The sequence below is a fragment of the Serinus canaria genome, chromosome 7 (assembly GCF_022539315.1).
Source record: "Serinus canaria isolate serCan28SL12 chromosome 7, serCan2020, whole genome shotgun sequence".
Lineage (NCBI taxonomy): Eukaryota > Metazoa > Chordata > Aves > Passeriformes > Fringillidae > Serinus > Serinus canaria.
In genome coordinates, this window is record NC_066321.1 from 20,978,208 (window position 1) to 21,000,686 (window position 22,479).

At 36.9% G+C, this 22,479-nt stretch overlaps 1 protein-coding gene across 6 annotated transcripts in view; it reads right to left on the reverse strand.

The window, feature by feature from the left end:
* Nucleotides 1-339: 339 nt before the first annotated feature.
* ATF2 (activating transcription factor 2) overlaps nucleotides 340-22,479 on the reverse strand; it is a 43,722-nt gene continuing 21,582 nt past the window's right edge. For all 6 annotated transcript variants that reach the window (XM_030241921.2, XM_030241918.2, XM_050976652.1 and 3 more), the window contains 4 exons: nucleotides 14,788-14,937; nucleotides 12,725-12,931; nucleotides 8,738-8,843; nucleotides 340-3,001 (listed from right to left, as the gene is read on the reverse strand). In XM_030241921.2, coding sequence (XP_030097781.1) covers nucleotides 2,775-3,001; nucleotides 8,738-8,843; nucleotides 12,725-12,931; nucleotides 14,788-14,937 — 690 coding nt within the window. In that variant the 3' untranslated portion in view covers nucleotides 340-2,774. The remainder of the gene's footprint in view (nucleotides 3,002-8,737; nucleotides 8,844-12,724; nucleotides 12,932-14,787; nucleotides 14,938-22,479) is intronic.

Below are 22,479 nucleotides of genomic sequence, written 5' to 3' on the forward strand. Positions count from 1 at the left end.
TTGGAATAAGATTAAAATAACTGGAAGTTAGGTGGAAATTCTGATTACACACAGTGCTTTTGCTGGGGAACTCAGGGCAACCAGGAATGGCTGAGCAACATCTGGGATCACCAAGCTATGTTTATGAACTCATTTATCTGTGGATTACCTTGGGCTCCTGGAACTAATGATACAATGCTTGTTCCTCAGCAGCTGCTGGAGCTCAGCTTCGTATTTACCTTATTTTCTCAATAAACATACATGTTCTCATTTACATAACATTACTTTGACACTACAGTAATGACTTCCAGAAAAACGCTGATAATTGCAAGGATGAAGAAACAAGTCTGAAGACAGTGCGGCCTTTTAGAACAATTATAATTTCATTAAAATAGGAACATAACTTAAAGATAGATTTTATTCTCTTTGATGATTTACTCATGCAAACTGCACATAAAAGAAAACAGTACAGTTTGTGAAACATGTCAAATGTAAAGACCCAAAATGCTAAGTACAGAAGTAGTGTGACAACGTCTCAAAACAGAATCCGTGGTAGTACGGCTAATACCTTTTCTCTATTTGCTGAACACAGATTTTAATGGTTCTTTTTCCAGCCCCACTGGTAAATTCATTAACTGTTTACACATCTCCTATACACTTATGTAGACTTATTTTACAAGCGCAACAGTTTTGTTATAAAAAAACTCCACGATATGATTTAAAAGCCTTTGTGTTTAGGAGGGCAAATTATAGTATGATCAATGAGGCCGCATCTAGTCCACCAAACCTACAATGAAAAGTGACTGGAGAGCTTTCTTGCAGAATTCACATTTTGTGCCTTTGCAATTCATTTCTTTCTCACAAGAGGTCCATTGTATTTAAGCATCCTGGAAACGTTCAGTAACTGTTACAGCTTTTGATCTTGAAATTGGGAAAGTAAGACTTTTAAACACATGAGGTTATCAACACAACTTTCTTAGTTTTAAAATACAAAATATTTAAATTCCCTAATATTTTCATGCTTAAAGCCCTGCAATGATACATATATGACTTAGATACTTCTTTGTCCAGTTTTCATTACAGTATGGTTGTATATATATTGCAGAAATTATATTTTCCTGTGAATCAATTACATTTTTAGATTTAAAACTGAACCAAATAGAAATCTGATGGCACTGACACTTAAAAAATGCATGGTATAGTGTGGAGAAGGAAGAGCAAATGAACTACACAACCCATTATAAATGCATTAAATCTTTTGTTATATACATAATGGAATCCTGCTTTACTGCCAGTTGCTACTATGCATCTGTTTTTGCTATTATACAAAGTTTTCCGACCTGAAAGCACACATCTACTTTTTTTAAAACAACTTAATCTATTGTAAAATATTGTACTGTATTTTGAACATGAGTACAGAATCAAAATAGATAATGGCACATTTAAAAAACTCAGTATCCTACAGATGATTGGATAATGAGAAAAAGTGTACCTACAATCATCTCATCAGAAACAAACTACATCATGGAATGTTAGTTATCCAAGTTCGCACAGTAAATAACATTTTAAAACTGCAATCACCTATCAGCCAGCATCACATTGAAGGCATCTTTAAACATTCAAGCAAAAGACTGCTGGCATTAACTACTGAACCATTCTCACACACACACCACACACACCACATTATAATTACATTGTTTCCAAGATACGGTAGATACTGATTTTTTTTTTCCACAAGAAAGGTATCAAAATTTTTGCTACTAAAAGATGACAGTGCTTACACAAGAATTAAGTACAAGTTAGCTTGCAAATACAAGACAATGACAAAAAAAAGTCGAGTTGTCTGGAGAAGGATTTTAGGCTTTTCTGGCATCCAAAACCATGAGTAAACTCCTTAGTCTGCGACTCAAAAATCCACAAAATATCCACCTACTTTGGAATAACAAGTATTCCATACTTGATAACCCTGTATTTTACAATATGCTTACTGGTTTCAGCCTAGCAACAAGGGGTGGTTATAGATATCTATTCTGACTGGAGAATTAAAGCTCTCCTCCCACCAGAATCAAGTGTTGGAGTGGGGAAAAACCCCACCTGACATCAATTGGGAAAAAAAAAAAAAAAATCAAATCTATTTAGTAATGATCCTCATCTAGGATTGGTATGTGCATAAGTACTGTATCTCATATACTGTACTGGCCCTATTAAACAAATTAAAGACCCCAACAGTTAAAAGCCAACCGAAATGCTATACATAAAAAACCCAAATGTTTTTCTTCCAATATTCTTCCTCTCATAATGTGCAAAACAACAAAAAGGCAAAAAGACTAAAAGCAAATTTACTGTTACTGTCTTTCTCTTGCCTAGTGCTTTATGACCTTGCTAACTTTACAAAGTCAATAGGGACTATGCAGAACTTTGGTATAAAAATGTCACATAATATTCCTATCACAGTCTTGGGGATGACCTTCAGTAATTCACCCCAATGTTTGTTAAAATAATACCAAATTAAAAATGAAATAAACCACATTGTACTGTACACACACTTTACACATTAAGCACAAAAAATAACTAGTAAAACTAATACTTAAAAAAAAAAGTCTTTCGCAAAGAGACTAGAACTGGTGTTCTGTCTTATTTCCACCTGCCAATCGTTAAAGCCAAATTTAAGTTGGATTTTTCAAAATGAATCATTTTAAGCTACAATTTCTCCTAGATGGAGACTGGTCTGTTGTTGGTTTCCCTTTAAAGTCACAGATGTGTATCTAAGGAACTGATGCAACGCAAGTTTTTAATCAACTTCCCGATGGCTGGGCCTGGGAGGGAGGCGCCAGGACGATCTGGGACAGCACGGGCTCCGTGCTCTGGTCCGCCATCTGCGTGAGCACCGAGGTGGCCACCGCCTCCGCCTTGGACGTAGAGCTGACACCATTGGAAGTGCTGACGGAGCTGTGCTGGATCGCTTCTGTGTGCGGGCTGCTGGGCACCGAGATGTCCTCAGAGCTGTCGTCTTTATCTGCAGCTGAACGACAACAACTCCTTTATTCTGGCCCGGAAGCACAACACCTCCTCCCAGTCACAGCAAGCACCCCCAAAATAACTAACACTCGTGCGGTAATGCAGCACAAATTGCAAAACAAGCTTATTTCCATTTTTTTAAAAAGAAAATACTACTTTCTAAGCAGAAAAACCAGACTGCAGTATGGGCTATTCAGGAAACCAGAGTATTTTCACATCTTCGAGGCCATGATTAACATTTCCTGCCTAGTAAATCAGCCAGTAGGTACTACGCCTTATTCTAATGATGTGTGCTCACATCAGTAAGCATTATTCACAGACTACAAAATGCTATTTATTGTGTCTGCTTGGTAATCAAACAAGAGTAATTCTACATTCAGTAATAAATATTTGCCATCATGAGTAAGACATCTGAAAAAATATTACTTACTCCATTTACTGGACAATGCTTACACAAGTTTTCAGTTCCATAACTTTACAAAGGCGTCTTGATAGGTTTTAAAATTGTTAAAACTGGTTTAAAAAATATTTTCTGAGTATTTTAGGTGTTTTCCACATAACCAAAGTGAATTAGCCACAGAATTACATAATTTTTTCCCATGGCAGAGGGTAAGCAGGTTAAAAAAATTATCACTGTGCAAAAAGATTATCACTGTGTTCATTATAACTTTTTTGTATCACTTTTGCTACTTAATGTCTTCAAGTACTTTTCACACCAGTTTTATAAACAGACCAAAACCAGTACCCAGGGGGAATACTGGAAGTCCCTTTTAAACTACTGCTGACTACCATGATACAAACATAGCCAGAAGCAGGCACGAACTATTGCGTGGGACAAAGCAATGGAACAAAGCTTGATCTTCTCTAGTCCTGTCTTTGCAATCCCTTTCAGATTTGCCTGAGATTGGCCTACAAGGTCAGAAGTGTCTCAGAGAAATAATGGGAAAGGATGACACTAACATGGGGAGACAAGCAATGCAGTGGTACCATGTCCTCATTTCCACAAAAAGCCAGGCTAACAGCAGCAACTAAAAGGAACATTAAGTGTGAAAAATCAATAGTGAAATAAAGCTTATGTTTTACTGAGGTTTATATGACATGCTTGCTATGGGTAAGAAAAATTACTAACTTAGCAAGTCAAGACCCCAATATAAAGATCTTGGAGCAGCCCTATGCATACTAAGAACAAACTCCTCTTCAAAACTATTCTATTATTGACTGCTTCTAGAAAAGAATGGTAAGGTCAAAAAGGATGGGTAAGCAAAGAAACTGCTAAATTTTTTACTAAGAAATACTACAGGAGCAAGGCAGCAATCTCTCCTACAACTTCACTAAAAGAGCACGGACAAAATAGCTTGGAAGTTAGAATGCTCTGATCCACAAGGCCAACTGTTATACAGATCCTGCACTTTGTAAAACAGACCATTCAAACATTAAAGGAGAGAGATATTGGTGACACTGAACTAGATCTGCTGACAAGTACTGTATAGCCAAAGGTTTCATGATAACTATACAGCAAGAAAATGAAGGTATTTCCAAAACGCATTTGTGACCCATAGGAGAGTTTGTCCATTCAAGAACAGAAAGAATATGAAAAAGTGTCCATTTAGTTAGAAGTATTCAACAGGATATAATCTTTACCATACCTCTAGCAAGACCTACAAGATCTCATATAAAATCAAGCAAGAAGGAGCAAACTCTGTTAAAAATAGAAATCCTAGTGCCACTTCCTGAAAAATACTCCATTACTAATTATGAGAGCAGCATAATTTTTCCTCAGACAGAACGAAATGGCAGCAAGTGGGATGCCATGTATCAAATACAGTCTCTCTGCTGTAACACCTGCTCCTCCTCTTCAGAACTGCTGCTATTCTCCTATGAATCTCAATCTTCCTATCAGCTTCTTTTGCTGATTCCCAATGTCTGGGTTGTCCAAAACCTCCTCATTCTCAATAAAAATGGTTAGTTTTAAATGCTACGAGCCAGAAACAAAGAAGAAGTTGAAATACACCACTATCTTTCAGCCAGAAAAGGAAGGTCTTCCACTGTTCTGTCTTCCTTAACACATATTTCTGAACTCAAAAGAAATGTCTGTAATAATATCACAGTGGTATAGAATATGAGACAGGCCTGGTTTTCTGACTCTGATGGGCTCTGGAAGATCCTACAAGCAATGCAAGAAACAGTTATGAGTTCAGAGATGACCACCAATCATACAGTAGCTAACAATTAAAAAAAAAAAAAAGTATTTTAGTTCTTAGTTTTTCAATGGCTTTCTCAGCTTTGCCTCAAATCAAGGAAAATGCACACTCCAAATCAGAAATTAATTCATAGAAATAATGTTTGCTGTATATTAGGAGGCTGACAGTTTACAGAGCTACATCACATGAACTTTCATGAAGGCTACATAGCTGCTAGACAGGCTGTGTCATGAGGAGCAAGCCACTATGGATATGGAACACAATGTGGGCTAGACTGGGCTATAAGAAAGATTTAAAGAGCACCAAAACAGGCACAGACTTTTGAGGATATACTAAAAAGTACCCTTTTGAAGTAGCCAAACATTGCTGCTATTTGCTTCTTACCAACTGTGTTAGCACCACAGTAAGCATTGCTTATCAATAGCTTTCAGTAAGGTAAGCACAAACAAAGAGGGAGGCATTTCAGTCTGCAGAAGAAAAAACCCACCTACACCAAAACAGGAGTGAGTACACAAGCACTGACATGATCCTGAATTCCTTTCACTCCCCTGATAATCACTAACAAGGAAGAAGTCTCATGGCAATTCTCATCAGGCCATTCAAGGACTACAGAGGGACCTAAGCCTAGAAATGCTTTTTTCCAGGGAGTTGTCCTTTGTGACTATCCCCTGCAGGCACTAAAGCAGCATTACCTGTCCTGAACAGGCTGCAGGAACACAGTGGTCTGAGAGGTTCAAATCATTCAAGATCTGAAACTGGTTAGTCACCTTCCATCTTTTTTTTTAAAACTAGCTACAGAAAGAACACAAACAGCCCTTTCACACCCCCTACACTGCAGCCTCTATCTATCTTTATATTCTGTTTTGAAAAAATGCTCTTGAACATTAAGATGTCCTTGTGAAAAATATGAAAAAATACCTAAAATACTCTTTCTCCCTTTAAAAAGAAAACTCTCAATACCACAACTCATTTTCTTCTCACTAGTTTTTACCTTTGTCCTACTACAAGCCCAGAAAAATCCCAACAAAATACAGGGAGTATTGTAGGAGACTTTTAGAAATTATCTAGTATAGAAGACAACATGAACAATAAATTAACAGCATCTAGATATTTTGTATACAGAGCACTTTCTCAATCCATAGGTGAAGATGCAGTCAGAACCAAAAGCATCTTTGTCTGGAAAATTAAAAAGTTTAAGCTGGCTGACTCAAAGTAAAATATCCATTTTTCTGGTTTCTCTGTCCTGATGACACCCTCTTTTGAAGCAGGAACAAGACTTTAAAAGAAGGAAAATTACTGATGATGAAAACAATTTTAGGAGAAAGGGCTACATGCACAGCTGTGCTTTTCACTTGGCCTGAGAAAAAAATTGTGTCTGGGACATGCAAAAGATCTTTAAAGATATGTAAAAGTAAAGGCCAAGTGATAGATTATTTGTTCCTATTTAAAGGCATAATGCATGAAAAGCCATCAAATTGTGGACTTGGCTGTTAAAACGTGTTCTATGCAGTGCACAATATTCAGCACTGCAGGAGCTCTTTAAGCTGGGGTCTTCAATTTCTTCCAGAGACAAGACTGTTAAACCACTCACTACATTTCTGAAGCAATTCAACTTTGATTATTTGATGAATGTAATATGTTTATTTAAATACACTTTAAAGGAACACCATTTTCATGAACACATTGACTGAAACCATTTTTTTCTCTCATAAACTGTACTGTGGATATGTCACTTAGCCAACATACTTTCCTAACAATATTCATGCAGAGATAATGTGACAAAATCCTTTCAGAGGGATGGCATTACAACTATCATTCATGTTAAGCTTTTACTTTCAACAGACTTTTGAAGAAACTGAGCTATGCTTCCAATTTCCTTGCTCAATACTGTTTTCCTCTAAAATGTAGGCTTTTGCCACTGATTAGGATTTTAGGTCTGATTCATTTTGTATTCTTTAGTGAATCAGAAGCATAGTCCTTTACTAAGGGCTGAAAACAAGCACTACTAGACAGGCCATTCACTAATCCTTCAACAAAGAAATCCTTGGCATGGAATCACTTTGACAGTTTATCACTTACGATGAAATATTTTACATCCTAATTCAGGAACGTGAATCCTCCAAACATCAAAATTTAAGGAACCTATGGTTTGTCTTTTGTGTGGGGTTTTTTTTTGTTAAAAACCCTGCATGCATAATGCCATCCCCCAGTAGCTTCTCTATGAAATTATGTTGTTCTGTCAGATGGGAGCCATAATGGCCTCATCCCTGCAGCAATCATTGTTAATATAAATCCCAAACGTATTTCTATACCATTCCAATTTACTCCAAGATGCTATTTTCTGTCTTGTCAAAATGACTGGAGATCAAAGGACCAAGATTTATAAGCTCAAAACTGACAAAATCAGTATTCTAAATATATATGGCAATACAGAGTTGCTAAATCTCCTGAATCTTTTAAATTAAAAAATATTGCCCATTCTGATGAAATTGCTTACAATGACTACAAGTAAAGATGGTGGCTATTAAGTTTTATCGCAAGCACCTGAGGATCTGTTTGCATGCAGTACAAAATGTTCCTTTATTCTCCTGAATTACTGACACTGGCAAATTAAAATGAAGTGGCTACATATGGCAGAAACAATCTTCACATTTACAAATATCTTGAAATATCACTAAATCATAAAAATGAAAGCTGTGGGTTATATATTATGAATGTTGCCTAATGCATTCCCAGCTCAGTTATTTGTAACAAATTTGTGTACAATGGACAAAATTGGCCATTTATTCTACAGCAGCAGCAGCTGGTTCTGGCACTGTGTATCACAGCCAAAAAGGAAGCTACAAGTCAGGAAAGCATAATTAACCTTTAAAATGCTGGAAAGATGAAAAGTAAATAGAACAATTAAAAATAAAAATATGGATTAGAAAATATTTCTATTGACAGCGTCAGTATTCTCCTCAATACTAGAACTGTCTTCAAAAATACCCTCTCTATAGAAAAGAAGTCATTTAATGTGGATATCAAAACAAACTAGAAGACATTGTACAGTAGGAGCCATGAACCTGCATCTGATTATTTTAATGGCTTGACTGATCCTGCATGTTATGGTAAATGAGGACAGCTGTTATAGTACCTCCACTGAAATCTCATTACAATGAAGGAAAAACACCCACAAGGACCTTTCACTGTATTAAGTATAAAAAATGGTTTATCGTGTGCTCTTAATACTTTAATTATATTTTTCAAAGCAGGTGTAGTAACTGATAGTCCTTAAATGCTAATTATCATATGCATTCATTAAACCAACATAAACCTTTCAATGTTATGCAACAATTCCATTTTAACTTAAACATATATTTTTAAATATCACGTCATATTTCCTGTCTTCCAATAACTTAGAGATTATAAAAAAAAGATCTTCAATGTAATATATGTAATATTAGAACTGCACTTCTCAATTTTAATGCTCATTCGGTTCATTTTGGCAGTATTTCACTGATGCAGCCTCAGGCTATAGGTAATGGAACATTACTCACTATGATAGCCAGATTTCTTCTGCATGGCAGTTACAGGGCAATCTTTATGAGCCAGAAGAAGCTGTTTCAGCTGTGCCACTTCATTTCTCAGCAGGGTGACTTCATTCTAAAGGAGAAGAAAGTTATGTACTTTACCAGGCTCAAACTACACACGTTTTGAAGGTAAGCATTAAGTTTTATAGGATTTTCAGTTGTTCATTTAGGGGTAGCTGAAACACAAGCAGTTTCAATTTGGTATATACTGCAAATATATATATATATATTTATTTTACCTTAGAAAATGCAAGTATTAGCTGAAACTTGGCTAGCTTTATTACATTTACTGGGAAATGCTTGGGTTTTTTAAAAAAATATAACGTATGTTTTCAGTTTGCAGATGCAGAGTCTACATATAGTCTCATTCACATGATCCAGCTACTGTGAGACTCTTCTGGAAGGTTTTGTGATGAATTCTAATCAGAGTAAACCTACATTTAGCTCCACACATTTTAACAAATGTCACAGCCAACATTAAAAAAAGGGAAAAACAGATAAGAAAATCCAAAAAGCCAATGCAGAATAATTTTTTAGTGACTGTATTTGTACCTGGACTTCAAAAAAGAAAATCTCACGTAGTGGAAAATAATTTAGCAAATACTGGTTGATCTTCAGACTGATTTTTATTTTGGCAGCCATACATAAACATGGCCTCTGAAGCAATCATTGATAATAATGACAAAATCCGGAGACGTCAGCTTGTGTCGCTAAAGCACAGTCGCTAAGAGACAGCACCTGCACAATCCAGGGCCTGCATTCATTTCCAGACTCTGCCTTTCCACCCTTTCCAAGGGTGACCTTGAGCAAGGTCATTTCACTGCTTTGTGCTTCAACGTGCCCATTTGTAAACTGGAGAGTTGCAATCCTCACCTTCCCTGGAAAGCAGCTTGGTGACTAGAGATGAGTGCTACGTAAGTGCATTGCATGTGACAATCCAAATTAAGAATGGTGTGGCATTTTGATAGACCCATTTTTACTTTGTAGAGTAGAAAAATATTTATGAATCAAATTATCTGTTATGCTTTGTGATCCCCATATCTGGACACAATATGTGTTTTTCATGGGTTATTTTATTTTGAATATAAATCTTTTCTATTAACACTTGAAAATACTTCAAGTATAAGAACCTTTGCATAATATCGTAATACCCCACACATGTGACAATTATTTAGTAAATGCTTATGTTTCTGCATTTAGAAGCAAGTTAAAGGAAAAAAAAAACAACAGAAGAAATCTAGATTGCGTCTAAAATTATCTGCAAAATCAACTACAAGAAACTCAACCTATTTACTTGCAAGCAAGAAATAAGGCAATGCAGCCAGAGATGAGATGAATTACAAGTTAAAGCATTCTAAAAGAAAACAATTTTTCCAGAAGAAAACTTATTAGGTTTAATTACTCTAAGTAACTAAAATATCAAACTGTTCAAAGAAAAGCTCCTTTTTTGTGTTCCCTCTCCATTTAGAAGACAACAAATGTCAAGCCTTTATACCTGCAAAATCCTCTTAAGGTCTCCTTTTCTATTCAGTCCTTTTATGTGTAGAATACCCTTTAGAAACTTTTTATTAAAAGCAAAAGCTGGAAGATGCCAAAAATCTGACTTCACAGACATTTGTAATAAAAGAAAAATGTGACTGCAAACAAAAAGGTTTGCAATGATAGAAACCCAACCAAAAGCCCACAAATTCTTTACCAGGTGGCATTACATGTCCTGAAACCTTAGGCTGTTAAGAAAGCACAGGACTACTGCCTCCAGCTCTGTCTGCCCTTAGTTCACCATGTTATTTACTAAGGAGCCACAAATCTTGATACCATGCAGGCAGCTGCACAGAACTGACACAGGCTGGATGGAAATTTACCCTTAAGCAAATATTTGAAAAATACTGCTTCAAAATGAAGTTACCTTCAAACATTTCAAAGAACTTGATAGAAGTTAATATACAGAAAAAAATAAAGACATCAACCAAGGAAACCTCTTCAAAATTGCTATGTACTGTTAGTGAGCAGTCTTACAACCCTTCCCACTGACATGGGAACCTCTGACACAGGCATTATGAGAGAGCAGAGGCAGCACTGAACAGAGTCAGAAGTGTTACATGCAGCAATGCAATGCAGGCATTCTGCTATGAACCTGCTCTTGGAACTGTGACATCTTGGTAACTTTAGCTGAGCAGGCCACTTACACATTGAACTAAATATGAACTACTCAACCTGCATTAAGGCAAAACTCCAAACTTATTAAATTTTCTATTAAATATAAAGTAAGTAATCATGGGTCATTACTGCCCACTCTGCTGATCAGCTGTGTCAAGTTATTATTATGGAAATATAGGATTGATTAATGTTTCCACATAAAGCACAGGGTAATTATTTTTTTGATATTCAACTTTCAAGTTTTTCTGTTCTTTACAGTTAACAGTTTTGGTTTCGGTAGACTGTAAGAAAATCTTTCTTGAATTCACTGTTACTGAATTAACACTTGGAAACATTTTGTTTATGGTACTTGGGTGATTTTTTTGTTATAAAACTTGGTGTACAGTATATATATGTGAAAGGCTGTTCTCATGATATCAAACATTACTTTCACTAAATACTGAATTATGGCTGATTTTTTTCATTCTCCTTTGATTATTTAACCTACAGTGCTACATATAATTATGTAATTAATGGACTTAATTGAGGACTGTACATTAAATGAGTATGTCTAAAGACTGTGAACAGGTGTGAGAAGAATACATATTTGCAAGAAATTTGACTAATGCTTGTGGAGAGTGTCATGATTCTTGGAACACAGGAAACCATTTCAGGGTGTGTGCTTAGGCAGGAATCTTTTACATTTCAGGGTCTGTGATGCTGAGTATTTCTAAAGACCCGAACAAGAAGATGACTGATACACTGTAACTTTGATAACATGATAAAAAATAACCTCAACATGCCCCACTTTCCTGTTGATCAAATTGTGATGTTTCATATACCAAACAGCATGACAGGTGAGTTTTCATAGGAAGATGATGATCTGTGAATCTGACTCAGTGAACAGCTCTGATGAAGAAAAACAAGTGACACTTAAATGTATCAAAATAAGTCTTATGGCATTTTCTAAATGAATGCTTCATAGCTTTTCCTTTCAGCAACTTTCAAAGCAAAGCTTTTAGAATTTTTATTTTGAAAACAATTTCTGCCAATTTTTTATGTGCTGCTGGAAAACATTAGGAAAGTATGCTTTAACATATAATAGCAGTTTAAACAAAAGGGTCATGGATTGTTCTGTGGGGAAAAAGTACATTCCACGATGACTTTCTGAGATCAGATGAAGTGGAAAAATGACCTGCAACATACACGGGCTCTACCCTCTTACAGCACACTTCATCTCTATAGGATTTAGGTGCTGCTGGTAAAAATTTGCAGTGCACTGCTGTACCCATCCTCTGGGCAAAAGAGGCCCTCAGTATCCACTGATAACAACCTGGCACCTTTCATGAGCATTACATTCACTTTAAAGGAAAAAACGTGAAGTTGAAAAGATCCAAAAGAAATAAGCCCAAAACTTACTCAAATAACCCAGGCCATGGTACAAATTAAGAGCAAGATGTGTTCAAGATAAGACTATAACACTTATGAGCAAAGACTATTACTTTGCTCATAAGTGTTTATTCCAACACATCTTGTCATCTTCGTTTAGTATCATAGCCTGAAAGTTACTTCAAGTGGAACAAAGGATAAAAGGGTATGATCTTTAAATTTACACATCTTGAAATATGAGTATGCTCTTATCCTCTAATTTTACTGCTATATGCAACTAGTTCTGAGTTTTAAGCCCGAGCTGAGCCACCAGTTACAAAAACCATTTATATTTCTGATTTCATGCTAAGTTTTAAGGTCCACTGATCACGGATCACTGTGTCAGAACAAACAAAATGTATTAATTTTTCCTCGAAATAAAAGGTATACCTGTAACTGGCCATTTAGTGAGCTCAGGTCCTCAGCTTTTTTCTCCAATGACTGCACCCAGACTTTCCGTTTCTGCCGGCACCTGGAAGCAGCAGCCCTGTTTCTCTCCAAGAACTTTCTCCTTTTCTCATCAGGGTCTTCATTGGCAGCTCTTCTTCGCCGACCGCCTGTATTTGGTGTCTGTGGCGTAGGCTGAGCTGGTGATGCCTGAAAACAGCCATGACTTAACCCACAGTTCTGGTACAAACAGCCAGCACCTCTTGAGAAAAGCATTCAGGGCATTTCTAAATACATTCAGGTGACACACTTATTTTTTTTTTAAAGCTGTGCCCATTTAACTCCACAGTGATATTTTTAAAACTTTTACCCATACTTACTCTCCTGATCATCTTACATTAACGTATTGCATCCAAAATATCTTTCAAGCTCCATTTAGTAGGAAATGAATTTTCTATTTTTGACTCTTCCCACACACCTAGTCACAACTGAAAAATGACACAATTGCTTATGCCCACTACACAGAAGCTGTTTGACAAATGCTGGCAGTGCTGAGACTCCCTGATCCTGGGATCTCCAGACAGCAATTTCCTACTCATTCATGTGTTCCCCACCACTGAGTAACAATTTCCCTTAATCTACCCACATTACATGACAGTATCAAAATACTTCAATACTTGAAATTATACATTTTACTCATTTCACAGTTGTATACAGACCCTAGACAAAGATTCAATGAAATTTAATCAATATCATGGTCTTAAAATCCTTTAAGGAGATAAGATAGCCAGAACATAATTGCCCACATGACGTTCACAGGTGCATCTCCACGTTCAGTCTCACACAGCAAGAAAGTTTTATTTTTAAATTAAAAACCCCAAACACATACCAGCTGGCATATCAATTTGGCATTAATTCTAATGAGCCAAGAATAAAAAACCCCTGGGAACTCAAATCAGTGTTTTAAGAATGAAACACTTGCTATTTTTGATTAATACTAATTGTAAAATAACTCCAAGACAATCAAACAGCAATTTTCATCTTGAAAATTCTGCTATGTGATACTTTGAAAATATTCTTTAGAAAACCTCAAGGCAGTATGAGGAAACAGCAGCTTTAAGAAAGGGATCCTTTTACAATGGGTCACTTTCTCCCCTGTTCTGTTCCAAACATATCTGCTTTGATACATTATTTGATTTCACTAGCCAGGGTAAGAATCTGAGGCTTTCACTGCAGATAAGTCCTGTCAGTTCTGGGCAAAGAGTGTAGCTTTTATAAAATTAATATTACACTACAAATTCTGAAAATAACTCTTTGATATTTTTATAAGCAGTTTGAAAACACATTCCAAGAGGTTTTTAGACATAGAACAGCTGCAGTCCTCCAGGATTCACCACGAAGTGTATCTTTCCTCCAGCAGCATGCCCACTTCCAGTCTGAGGTTCAGAGGTTTTGTCTTTTACTCCCCTGTTCTCATCTATTGTCCCCAAAATACAACAAATCACATCTAAAACCAGAAGCCTCCTTCCAGAGCCTGAGATGATGAAGTACCCTTAATGACACAGCTGAAACTCTTCCTGTGACAGCCCAGAAAAGAGCCTTCAAGCAAACTAACATAAGCATGATAACAAACATAAGCATGCAATAAAAAAAATTTTAAGCACATTTATGATATAAAATATAATAAACATAAAACAGATGCAACAGAAACACAAAATAAAACCACTTTTTTTTAAAAAAAATATATTGACCAGCTGTAAAAACTTCAGCTACCACAGAATCTCCTAACAATGATCTTCAGAAATCAGGACTTAGTTCTAAATTTGAGCAGACAGATACCACCTGACTCTGAAATCATTATCTTGGATAATAGATTTTAGAAGCATTTAAGAACACGTAAGACCTGTAAACATTTTACTGCTATAGAGCTAAAAGAGGAGTCTAAAAGAGGAGTCTAAAAGAGGAGTCTGTTAATCTCTATTTTACAAATCAAGAGTATAGAAAAAATAAATGTGTTTGTAAAATAAAAGGAGGAGGTAGGAAGCACATGCCCAGTCCTGTCATACCGGTGTTTCAGTTGTTGAAGTTGCAGGCTGTTGGAGTGACTGTGGTCGTGGTTCCTCTGACTGAGTCCTAACCAACCCACTTGCATGTCCCTTGGCAGTATCTCCATTTGTTACCTGAGGGTGCTGCTGGGTCAAGGCTGCTTTCAATCTCTGAAAGCAGAAAATAAAGAAGAAAAAGAAAAGAAATATTCTATCATGCTCCCTTGAATGATTAATCATTTATACAAGCAGTTACTTCCACTTTGGAAACAGGAACTCCAACTCTTAATCAGGTGTTGCTTTTTACAGGCTTTCAACAGTGACCTATGCATACACCTAAAAACAGGGGATAAATTTCTGCAATCATGACAATAGCAATGAGGTTTACATAAGATCCCAGAAAGGGAGGGATGGTCAACTGTATGGAGAAGTAAGCAGAAAGGCTAATCTGTAGTGAGCTGTGCCCACAAACAGATGAGTGGAAGGCCATAAACTGAAGCTGGTAGTGCCAGAAGAGTAATGATGACACATGAAGGAAAATAGGGAACAACTGGAACACAAGCATCTTTCCACTTAAAAAATTCTGGTGTTCTCTGTCCCTATTCATTTTTAAATAGCTTGTTATGCCTCCACTAATTCATGGTCTTTACAAATACTCACCTCTGCAATCCTTCCTATGGGTAATTAGAGAAAGACCAAGACCTTTGCTGAAGCATCCTAATGATGTGCAAAAGACTAAGAAGCTTAAGGTTACATGTAAAGAATATTTATGTAGAAATATGCAAGATAACTACTACAGCATGCTACTTTGCAGTAAAAGACTGCTTAAAAATTTGATGTTCTTCCTTTATTGCAAACAGCCACTATGAAGAACAGTAATGTGTAAGTTCAGCTGTATTTAATACACCCAGTAGTTACTGACAACCTCAGAGCATTTTACTGACTGCCTGTTGAAAAATACTTCCTTCAACTTTTGGGGAAATCTATTAAAACTGTAATATAACATATTCTATTTAAAACTATTTCTTAATCTTAAGTTACAAAGTGTCCAATTTCAGCAGGTACAACTGCTTGTAATTCCAGATCCTTTCTTAAAATTCCATGAATACTGTAAAATTTATGATTTTTTTTTGTTTTGTTTTATTGAAGCATTTGCCCTACTAGAGAAATGGTGTTAGAAAGAAAATGTTTTTCTACTGAGCACTGTATTTTTTAAGAATCCAGTACAAGTTTAAGAGAAGATCAATGATTTAAACGTGTAAGTTTGTGGAAATTCTGATATCTCATAACATCATATTTTGAAATATGAACAAAGTGTCACCCACATACTAACATTAATAGAATGTCTTAAGAATACTAGAAAGAGGCAACATTTGGCCAGCTCAGAATAAACAGAGAACTTTGCACCTATCTCTATAGATATTCTCTATAAACTGTGGTATCCCATGCCTTCCAACAATTAAGTCAGTGAAATACAGTAACATCTCTCTCCTTCCTTCCATGGTGACAGGCTTTCCTGGAGCCTATGCTACAACTAAAACAACAGATTGCAGATTACCTCTGTCAAAACAGCAAAATATTTTCAGGTCTGAAATATGGCAAGTTACCATCACCTACATGGATTTGGTAGCACATAACCTAACACCAGCAGGTATCCCAACTGAGGGCTAGAAACAAAACCAAGAAACTCCAATTCTCTTCTACTGGCCTGCTATTAAAGAATCTTTAGCCAGTGACTTCTGTAGTAAGTCTGCTCTGTAGAGATTGCTCTGGATTGAATTAGCAGCACATTACATCAGATGGGAACCATTCAAGTGCACATGAAAAATTAGGAGTTAATCCCAACAGCTACATGAGTGGTTCTCACCTCATTTACTGCATTAACTTCCCAAGTTTCCCAGAATAAAGAAGACACTTCAGAAAATTACACAAATTTACTGCAATTTCCAGTGCTCAACTTTTACAACAAAAATTTAAGATAGCTGCAAGCATTAGGACAGAATAACAAAAAAATTTAAGATAATATGTCCATAATTTTTAGTACATGTATAGCATAGTATTTTGCTTGAAAAACAAGCTAACAAAAACATTTCAGTCCCTGTCTCCAGCAGGCCTAAGTGTTTTCTAGATGTCTAACTAAAATTACTAAAACCAAACTCTATGCTGCAACAACTGCAAAGTTGATGGTTGATGATTCCTCTCTCTCTTTAAGTAATCCTGGTGTCTAAATTGTAAAATCTTCTACACAACCACTACCAGGGAAACACATGACATCCAAGTCAGTTTTTAAAATAGAATTTTTTTAAAGAAACTAGCAAGTATTTAACACTTATATGACAATAACCTTTCTGTATGTTATTAAGGTAAGACTTTCTGCAGTGTATTTTCATTTATGACTTGAATAACTTTAGAAGTATTTCTTTTATCATAACTTGCTGTTAGGCAGGACATGACAAATTTTCATCAGTCCTAATCAAGAGAGCAGTGAAAGTACAAATCAGTTAAAGGGTATGCTCTCTTCTATTTTAAGCTGTCATAGTAGGACAGATTTTAAAGTTACCATCTCAAAAATGACATATATTGGGTTTGCATGGCAAGGTTTTGTGCGGGGGTGGGTGGCAGGGGTGGCTCCTGTGAGCAGCTGCCAGAAGCTCCCTCCTTGTCCGTCAGAGCCAAGGGCAGCTGGCTCCAGGACAGAGCCCCGAGGGGAGTTTGCAGGAGCCAGGCCTGCTCAGCCTTGAGAAGAGGTGACTGAGAGGGGACCTCAGCAGTGTCCCCATGTACCGGAGGGTGGGTGCCAAGAGACTGGAGCCAGGCTCTGCTCAGACAGGCCCAGCAGTAGGACAAAGGCAGTGGCAGGAACTGAAGCACAGGAAGCTCCACCTAAACATGAAGGAGAACCTGACTGTGCAGGTGAGTGAGCACTGGAACAGATTGTCCACAGAGGATGTGAGGCTTCTCTCACTGGAGATAGGCAAGAACCCTCTGGATGCAATCCTGTGTCATCTGCTCTGGGATGGCCCTGCTGGCACAGGGGACCAGATGACCACTGTGGTCCATTCCAACTTGGCCCATGCTGTATTTCTGTGAAGAGTGAGAGGAGTCCTCTCCAAAGAGAGGAAGGAAGCAGCAGAGATGTCTGAGGAACTGACCACAACCACCATTGCCCTTTCCCCTGGGCTACTGAGGGGCAGGAGGTAGGGAAGAGTTAGGCCCAGGAAGAAAGGCAGGAAGGTGTTTTAAAGTTTTGGGTGTATTATCCTACTTAGATGTGACTACTAATAAATGAAACTGAGACAAGTTTCATTTATTAACTGAGCCTTTCCTCAAGACAAATCTGTTTAGCCCATGATGATAATTGATGAGTTTGCACTGGGCCATGCAAACAAAGTTGGACTTAACTTTACTTACTGTAATGCCAGTGTTTGAACATTATATTCTGTAAATACATAAGTAAACAAAATCCTTTTGAGTATTACATTGTTAACTGTAATGTACTATGAAAACAAGAATAGTAAATAACTAAATCTAATTTCAAATTACAAAGTTTGAAAGTTGAAATTAAAGTAGTTAGGATTAAATTATCCACAAATGCAGACAGACACATTGTGAAAATCTGAGGAATATTTACAGATTTTCACAAGGAGATTTCCAGCTTGTGTGTTTAATAAGTTTCATATTTTAAAAGGTAATGCTGGAGTCAAATACTATACGGGTGTTGTGCTTCTTGTGACAGTCACCCTAAATTCAATGAGAATCTCATTTTTAACAATCAAGAATACAGAAACATGTATTAGAATAAATGTAAATAAGCATTTTTATGTGGAAAACCTTGATGACAACCGAGGTTTTTTGATATTATTTGGTTATAGGTGAACTAACAAACAGGTTAATAGCTTTTAAAATCTTGATTAGCAAGGTTTTATCATTTATGTATATCCTTGAAAACAAATCTTTACCACATCTGTCAAAATTTGGTGGGACTAGATCATTCCATCAAGAGCTCACAGAAACAAGATAATATACTCCAGAAACAATTTGTGAAAAACTCAGATTCATATTTCATATCTGCCACAAAAGCTCATCAGAGTAATAACCCTCCTTCTCCTGGGTGTTATCCTACCATCTGCTCCTCTATTACTTATCTTTATTTTGCAACTAATTAACAGCATAATCTTCTAAATTCAGCAAGTTAATTATCATTATTGTGGTCTTTGCAGCATCATCAGTCCTTATGAAGTCTTGTCTCTCCACCCCCAGAGAACATATGAAAATGAAGTAGGTTGTGAGAGGGTCTGTTTCTTTAGAGTAGGCTCATTAGGTGTTTGCTGATTAGCTCGGCATGCAGAGAGACAGGTCAGAGGAATTCTGCTGAACACAAGGTCCCATGCCGGGCTCCGGCAAGTTAATGTTGGTTTCTGAACATTTGCCAAGCTGCCCTCTGTCACTTCTCTGTAGAAACCTCCTGCAAAAAGACTACTGGCTGCCTACTGAGTGCAAGGTATTTTTCAGATTGTGACAAAAAGTTTTGCATGGGAAAAGGAGGAGATGGAGGGAAACATTCCACATTAAAGCAATTTTGAAATTCTTCAGAAACTTCTGCAATCCATGCTGAAGAGTCTGAATGCTAAGTTTGCACCCACAAGCTGCACACTCAAAAAGGATGTTTTACAGCTGCAACTCAAGGCTCATGTTCCATACACAGAAAGCAGACAATTACAGATCTCCTCATAAGAACATCAGAAGCAATTCTACAGTTATTTAAAGTCATGCATCCTTATCTTAGTGAGGAAGTTTTTTGGGGGTTTTAAGTTTCTTGGGGTTTTTTTTAAAGACAGTTATTGCATCTACTTCTAAGCCTAAAAATACCACAAAACTGACATACCTATGATTTTACTTAAGTAAGCGAAAGTTAGTTTCTTTAGCACACTGACATACATGGAATCATGTCAGAAAAACTGACAATTTATATTAAGTGTGCCACAGAGATCTGAAACTCATTTTTACTCCTACTGAATGTCATTCTTAATATAAGATGTAAGAATATTTCCAAAATAGTAGCAGTAAAAGACAAGGTTGTGTCTGAATAAGATCTCTAGTCATTTTTTACTTCTGTTCCATAAGCAGTAGAGAAAAAAGATCCAAGAATGTTCAAAACTATAGTAACAGTGCCTTTCACAGCTGTGAATGGACTAGCTCTGTTCACTACAATAAATTCAATATTGAGGCAATAAAATTAAAATGCAATCTGATTTCATGCAGTTCTTTCACAGCACTGAAACACATCAAGCACTGTATTATTTCTTTGGTGAAAGAGACCCTAATACTGTGCTTAATGCACTCTTTCACTTAGTGTCAACTGTTTCAGTTGAGAGCCTCTTGCAAGAATGCCACCAATCATAAGGATTTTGCTCACTGCACATACAATATTTAAATTTTTGTCTGTCACCGCTTTTTTGTATTCCTTCTTTTTATGACTATTTCTTCCTCCCAGTTATTAGTCCTTGCAATTGGTATTCATTTTGCTATCTGCTATTTCACTCAGTGAACCTGTTCCCACATACAACTGCTCCTCTATGGAATTCATACAATCATTTAATGTCAGGCAACTTGACCAGTAAGCGGAGAAAAGACCATTTAAGCAAAGAGGCAACAGAGCTCGAGAGGTGACATCTCAGTGACTTGCTTCCCATCAACAACCAAAACTGCCATGCTGAAGGAGTTTGACACTTCAGACTAAAAACTTTATTGAAAATAGAAATAAACACACAGTTTTGTTTATTATGCATTAAACTTGGATGCCCCTAATAAAAAATCCTTTCAAATGCTGTAAGAGACACAATTTGCAAAAGTAAAAAGTCTCCAAAAGCTGTCCATGGTGGGAAAAAATTCTCAGCAACTGCCTCAGTTCCTTTATCCTTAAAGGGTTGTACGACTTCTAGGACAGCCAAAGAAAAAATTTAACTATGCTACAGGAAGGCATCCAGTGTCCACTACCAAAGACATCTCCTGCCAGTTATTTTAAGTTTTAGATTTTGAAAATGAAAATATAAATTTGTTTACTACATTTCATTCATGAAATTATAAAAAAATACACTTCTTTGTACAATTTGGCAACTCGCAGGGAAACAACAGGTATTCATCAAAATAAAAATGTGTTCTTCTCATGTTAATACAAATACAGAAATTAAATTATCTATATTCATACTTAAATTTCAGAGCATTAGGAAAGAAGCTCTACAATCTCTACTTTAACTTTTATCTAACTACTTCTGATGTTCAGTTTTAAAAAAAAGAGTCCACACAACAGTAGTCTTTTGTAAGCAAGTCAGAGTGAAATGAATTACTGCAATGAGGAATGCAATCAGAGCACAAAGTTCTTTTCTTACTATAAACCTCTAAAATGTGTTAGGTCCTTGAAATATGCAGAAATAGCCTCTGCAAAGAAAGGCAGAAAGCACAAAAGAAAGTGCCTGGTTTGTGCCAGGTATTTCATCCAAAACAAAGAGCTGTACCTTCTACACAGGACAGCTCCAGATCTGATAACAATGCAACAATTTGGTGCTATTTCACATTAAATTTACTACAACCAGTTTTTCAGGAATTCTACTCAACCTCTGAAGTTATTAGATCTGTGTCAACTTACAATACCTTGAAATAGTATTGCGGTATGATAGCAGAAAATGCCGAACACCCTAACAGCAAGTACGGTCCTTCAATACAGGAGCGGTTCAAACAACTACTGCCAACACCAGATATAAATAAACCATGTTAACTTTCCAAACTCTGCATCCCATACAGTACAATGCTCACTTAAATACCCAAGGAAGTTAGGGAAGTTAGTTAGGAATCTATTCCTGCATGTTTTTTCTATTCATACATTTTATAATGCAATACAAAAAAATCCATGAGATTGCACGCTCTGTCTATAAAGAACAACGATTTTTGTCCTCAAATAATAAGTAAGAAATAAAGAAACACACAAAAAAAATCCTAATATCTATACTCCTGGGAATGTTGTGAAGGGAACATCACAGCTTCACCCCTTCATCTGGCTTTTTGTTCAAAATACACTAAGAATGCTGACAGACTTCATGGGTTCATAAAATTGTTTAGGCTATAAAAGACCTTTAAGATCAAGTCTGATCATTAAGCCAGAACTGCCCCAAGTCCACCACTAAACCATGGCCCTGTGTCACATCCCCATGTCATTTAAACACCTCCAGGGATGGTGACGTCACCACTTCCCTGGGAAGACTGTTTAATACTTGACTACCCTTTCAGAGAAGAAATTTTTCCTAAACGTCCAATCTAAACCTTCCCTGGTGCAACTTGAGGCTGTTTTCTCTCATTCTATCAGCTGCTGTTTAGAAGAGGCTGAGTCCCACCTGGCTACACCCTCCTTCCAGGTAGCTGTACAGAGCATGGAGGTCCCCCTTGAGCTTCCTTTTCTTCTGCCTAAACAGCCCCAGCTGCCTCAGACACCTTTCAAAAGACTTCCTCTAGACCCTTCACCTGCTCCACTGCCCTTCTCTGGACATGCTCCACAACATCCACGGAGTCCTGAGCTGCTGGTCCCCCCTCTCACAGGTCACAGGTTTTTCTCCTGTGTTCCAGCCAAGGCTCTCTGTTCAGCCAGGCCAATCCTCCCTGCTGGCTCATCTTTCAGCACGTGGCAACAGCTTGCTCCTGCACCTTTAAGATTCACTTCTT